Below are 6,162 nucleotides of genomic sequence, written 5' to 3' on the forward strand. Positions count from 1 at the left end.
AAATGAAGAATAGCACTACTTCCTTGGTCTCAAGATGCCTTCCCTGGGGGGATTTCTCTGTGAGAGCAGGAATTCATTGCTAATTTGAGTGGGAAGCCATCATTCTCAGACTCTGCAGCAATTTGGAAAGAAACAATCTCATCAATTAACTTAGATAATGCTAGAAGGAAACCAGTTGTACCAGGCCTCCATCCTTCCCAATAAATAAACACTCCATTGGATATTCCTTCAATGGATTCATTATGGATACAGAAGACAAATTTAGTGTGTGGGGGGTGGTGGTCTCAATCTCCATCCCTTGTGATCCAATTCCAAATCTTTTGAGGAAAGAAATAAGATGGAGAATAATCAGGGGAAGACGGGAAGATAGAGGCAGAGCTAATGAAACAAGTGAACAAAATTCTGTTTAATTTGGCATTAAACTCTCTAGCCATTAAGGCATCCTGTTTTGGGTCCAATAAAATTAAATCCAAAATACAGTTCTCCATTTTGTCTCAAATTTTATTACCTTGATGGGATACTAAGGGAGAAGATAGAAAATGAAAATCAATATAATTTGTGTTGTTTGGCTTGTATTGTTTGGCAAGACAATGGTGGGGAGACATCATCGAGAAGAATTTATGCAAAATTACCTTTGAGGGCAACCCTATTTAATATTTCTGGTTGCTTGCAAATCCTGTCCCAGGTTGCAGGCACACACACACAAAGACACAAATGTTAAGGAGTTATTTAGTACCACTAAGATGGCAATAGACAAGGCTCCAAATAGGTTTGGAGACAAGGCTCCAATAGAAGGCTCCAAATATTACTATTTTAATATTGTAGAGTTAATATCAATGTAATGAATGATGTTGCAAATTTTGATTATTGTTCAACAAAGATATTTGTACCCAGACAACATACTGTTCAACTGAAGATGGAATTATCCTATTAAAAATAAAAAAAAATTATAAAGAAGAAGAAGAGGAGGAGGAGGAGGAGGAAGAAGAAGAATCATCCAAATAAATTAGAAAGCTGAGCCAGGAAATCAGCCAATCCAATAGTCAAGGGCAGGGAAATACAGGAAGAAAAGTCATGAATTCTGAACCATTGTTGCCACAAAGGCTGAAGCCAAAATGGCTACATAAATCCTCTGCAGGCAGCTATCTGGATTACTCAGACTCCATCCTTTGCCTAACAAGGAGCCTCATTGAATGGCATTGTTTTGCTCACCACTGCATGCATCGATACCTGGGGTTTGGGGGAGACCAAGAGGGAAAGGAGATCTTTTGGGTGCCAGATCCACTTGCTCCCACAGAGCCTCTGCTTCTAATCTTCTAATTTCATGGCGTGACTGTTCTGGGGTTCGAAGAACTAAAAAGCAAAATATACGCTCACCTTACACTCCCTATGCTTCTAGTGTCATGGATGGCTAGAGAAGCAGGAGAAAGATTTGGCAGAGAATGGCTCTTTTGTGCCATTCCACAGAGATCACTCCAATCCATGGAGTACTATCAGCATTAGATCCACAGGTCTTCTGCTGCCATTCTTGGCACTGCTTCTTTCTCATATGTCATCACTTCTTCTGCAATCGGATTCTATTCTGCTTCATTGCCGCGACAGAATACAAGTTAAACATGCAATCGGCACTTCTTTAAGCTGGCAGAGTTTTCTACCAGCTCCAACAAAGGAGGATAACAGAGATGGGTTGCAAATCCTGGCACTACCGGTTCGCTCGTGCTCACAGTGCACTCGTGCTCACATGCATGATCGTGTGTGCACACGACACATGCATATGTACAGAAGTGTCCTGGTGGGTGGGCGGAGCCTCCCACTGCCGCCACTACTGGATGATAGCACTTTTCTATGGGAGTTAAGAAAAGTTCTTGGGAAATAAAAACTTTTCCTGGAGGAATCATTTTTTTATATTGAGGCTAGAAAAGCAGTATATAGGACAGGTTGGAGGAGTAGAGGAAATAAATAGGTAGGTGGCTATGACAGTCACCAAGGGATGCTGTGGCTAAGACGCTGAGCTTGTCGATCAGAAATTCAGCAGCTCAGCCGTTCAAATCTCTAGCGCCGCTTAATGGAATGAGCTTCTGTTACTTGTCCCAGCTTCTGCCATTCTAGCAGTTCAAAAGCACATAAAAATGCAAGTAGAAAAATAGGGACCACCTTTGGTAGGAAGCAGTGGTGGGATTCAAATAATTTAACAACTGGTTCTCTGCCCTAATGAATGGCTGGGTGGGCGTGGCTCAGTGATCATGTGACTGGGTGGCCATGGCCAACTCAACATCACTCACATCAATGGGAACTTCGCCTTAGCAGTTACAATGTAATAAGGGTTAACAGGAGAGGCAGTTTCTGTAAGCAGGGCAATAAAGATTAGGCTAGAAATAAAACCAGAATGTTTCCTTCCTGCCTTCCTTACAGGATTAGCCCTGTAAAGTGGAAAGAAACAAAAGGAGATTTTTTCCAACAACCGGTTCTCCGAACTGCTTAAAAAGTTAACAGCCAGTTCTCCCGAATAGGTGCGAACTGGCTGAATCCCACCACTGGTGGGAAGGTAACAGTGCTCTGTGCACCTTCAGCATTTAGTCATGGCGGCCACATGACCACGGAGACATCTTCGGACAATGTTGGCTCTTCAGCTTAGAAACGTAGATGAGCACTGCCCCCTAGAGCTGGAAACAAGTAGCACACATGTGTGGGGGAATCTTAACTATGACAATCACAAGGCAAAATAGCACCAACTATTTACTCTTAAAGATGACTCTCTGCTAATTTTAGGACAGTGGTACAGAATTGTATTAACCTACAATATGTGATTACCGGTACCTGACATTTGTTCTAAAGTCTTTTCCCAACTCCCAGCTCAGCACAGACATGCAACCCTCCCCCTCCCCCCCATCTTCCCATATCTCCATTTCAAAGCCCTGAAGACCTGAACCAGCTCATATATAAGGTGACCAGATTTTCAGATTGGTAAAGAGGGACATCTTTGCTGGGGGGGGGGGGGGGGCTTGATTAAAAATTTTATATAGAGCAACAAAAATTTTCATATAATGCAAAAATAGTATTGTAATTTTTTTTATTTCAACATAAGTACAATTTACAAATATAAATTGTAACTGTTGCCAAACATCAAAATTTTGATCACGTGACCATGAGGATGCTGCAATGGTCGCTAAGTGTGAAAATGGTCGCTAAGTGTGAAAAATGGTCATCAGTCACTTTTTACAATGCCATTGTAACTTTGGTCACTAAGCCCATTATATACCACCTTTCTTGCCACAGTTCTTAAGTGAATAACTGCAGCTGATTAGTTAGTAACGTAAGTGATCTGTGATAAGAGCCTGGAGGAAACACTTTGTGGCTTTGAGGTCGATAGAAGCTACTTGAGATCGACCAATCAATCAGTCTCAAGACGTGGAGACTCTGGAAAGAGTGCAGAGAAAAGCAAGAAAGATGATTAGGGGATCAGAGGATAAAATATATGAAAAACAGTTGCAGGAATTGTGGATTTCTAGTCTAGAAAAGAAGATCTAGGAGTGACATGATGGCAGTCTTCCAATATTTGAAGGGCTGCCCCAAAGAAGAAGGGGTCAACCTATTCTCCAAAGCCCCTGAAGGACAAGAAGCAATTGATGGAAACTAACCAGGGAGAGAAGCAACCTAGAACTAAGGAGAAATTTCCTGACAGTGAGGACAATTAACCAGTGGAACAGCTTCCCTCCAGAGGTTGTGGGTGATCCATCACAGGAGGTTTTGAAAAAGAAAATGTACAACAGTTTGCCTGAAATGGTATCAGGTCTCCTGCTTGAGCAGGGGGTTGGACTAGATGACCTCCAGCTCCGGTATTCTGCATTCTTCTCTAAGAAAGACAACGGGGGCTGGAAAGTCCATTTAGTGGCTTGCAATGGCCATTGCAACCTTCATTCCACAATGTCGGTGTTGCAAATGTTGACCAGGGCTCTGGTCAAATCAGAATTGAGCTGGAGGGGTCCTTGGAGATCTTCTAGTCCTTCCCCCCCTCAAGCAGGAGATCCTATCCATTTTAGACAAGCGGCTGTCCAGTGCCTCTTCTTAAAATTTGCTGACCGACGCTGCGGCTGAGCTGAAGCTGGCAAAGCCGAGCACCCCTGCCTGCCCAGCTGAGGTGTTCCTAGCGGAGGAGGGGGAGGGGGAGGCACCGCCGCTATAACTCATTAATACATCATAAATTCTCAAGCACGGGGGCTATAACCACCACAAACCCCACAAATCAAGCCCTCCAAGGTATAAACCCACATGAGTTATTACTTTGTACATTCATTCTCAGGACGCTACCCTAATGCCCCAGACTATCAGCTGTTAAATTATGGGGCCGGCAGATCCATGGATGGATCCTATAGAGATCCAGGCAACATGCACGCCTGCTCTTACGGGGGATACAAATACAATGGAATGGATCTGAGCATCAGCGGATCAGCCACCACCACCTCCTCCTCCTCCTCCAGCCAATTTGGAGCGATTGGGGAGAGCTCTCGCATATTTTCTGCCCAGGCAGCGCTCGAAAGCAGGTTAAGAGAGGCGTTCAGCTGCTCCTTGTCTTGTCCCGAATCCCTCCCTTGCACAAGCAGCACCAGTACTGGCGGAGTCAACGAAAGCCGTGGAGGCAAGACAGCCGGGTCCTCCCACGCCAACCAGTAGCTTCTGTCGGCACAGATAGTGTCACCGCGTTTGCCGAAATAGATGAAACCAGCGCGTCCTCGCGAACTGAAGAGAGCGGTTCTCAAGCCAACAATGGCGCCCGAGTTCAGACGGAGCTGAACGCCACCTCCACGCCGGCCGCATAAAGCCTGCCCCCTTCTTGTCTCCCACCCAACATGTTTTGCTGAATGGCGGCCGAGTTCTAAACTGCCGGCATGACTTTGAAGAGCTGGATTGCCTTCCGCACGGGCCGACTTGGAAGGCAAGCGGCAAGCCAGCCCTTCAAAGTCATGCCAGCACTTTAGCATGCCCCTTGGCTGCCATTCAGCGAAAGATGTTTCGCTGAATGGCGGCCGAGTTCTAAACTGCCGGCGTGACTTTGAAGGGCTGGATTGCCTTCCGCGTGAGCCGACGTGGAAGGCAAGCGGCAAGCCAGCCCTTCAAAGTCATGCCGGCACTTTAGCGTGCCCCTCGGCCGCCATTCAGCAAAACTTTTTTCGCTGAATGGCGGCCGAGTTCTAAACTGCCGGCATGACATTGAAGGGCTGGATTGCCGCAAGCCAGCACTTCAAAGTCATGCCGGCACTTTAGCGTGCTGGCAGGCAGGGCTGGAGCGAGTGAGCAAGCATGCTCCGTCTCGGTGGGTGCATGAGCAGAGCACTTTTCCAGCGCTCCTGTGCCTGGAGAGCTCCATCTTCATATGAGCCCAGGATCTGCCGCTTGCGCTCCCTTGCTCCGCCCCGCCACCCGCCTTCCCTATCTAGGGACTCCTCCAGCAGAAGTAGCAGAGTCGTGTCGAGCGCCGCTCTGCCTTCCTCTGCGCTCTTCCCGCCCAGACGCCCAAACCCTCCCAGCCTGCCCGGCCCGGGGTGAGTCAGCTGCAGTGCAGTGGGTGGCGATCCCACCACCATCTGCCTGCTCACTCGCCCCACCCGTCACTTACTCTGAGTTTGGAGAAGAAGCGGCAGCCCCAGGTGGCTCTTTTCGTGGAGGCTTTCCCACGGCTTGTCTGGAAGTGGAGCTGGAAAGGTGAGCTCGCTCCCCCGCCCATCCGCCCACTCACTCGCTACGCTACCCCGCCCATGCGAGCAGCAACGGATGGGCGGGGGAGCGAGTCGAAGAAGGTGCCAAAATTAAGTGGGATCTTTTGGGAATGGCCCGGGATGCGGGAAAAATTATGAGAAGGCATGCCTGTCCCGCCAAATCGGGACATATGGTCACCCTACTCATATAGCAAGTAACTGGGTGATAGTTAAGTAAGCAAAAGAGAGACCCAGTTTTCTCTCCCTGCAGTTTCATAGCAAAGCCCTGCCTCCTTCAAAATTATCAGCTGTTATTCACACTGCTTTTAATGTGGGTTTGCCATTCTCCTAGGAGAGCACTGAACCTATATTCCCACATCGTGTGAACAAGAGGTGATGATTGTGTTAAAGAGGCAGACTAAATGCCAGCTTGTGCAGTTCCTCTCCTGCATCTGTCACCACTATCTGG

The 6,162-nt window shown here is 47.2% G+C and overlaps 1 protein-coding gene across 1 annotated transcript; it reads left to right on the forward strand.

The window, feature by feature from the left end:
• Positions 1-4,269: 4,269 nt before the first annotated feature.
• On the forward strand, positions 4,270-4,817 carry LOC116522909 (homeobox protein Hox-B5-like). The gene is given in 2 exon segments (XM_032238052.1): positions 4,270-4,660; positions 4,663-4,817. Coding segments are annotated over 2 exon segments (546 nt in total).
• Positions 4,818-6,162: the final 1,345 nt, after the last annotated feature.

This window comes from Thamnophis elegans, chromosome 1, assembly GCF_009769535.1.
Source record: "Thamnophis elegans isolate rThaEle1 chromosome 1, rThaEle1.pri, whole genome shotgun sequence".
In the NCBI taxonomy this organism is placed as follows: domain Eukaryota; kingdom Metazoa; phylum Chordata; class Lepidosauria; order Squamata; family Colubridae; genus Thamnophis; species Thamnophis elegans.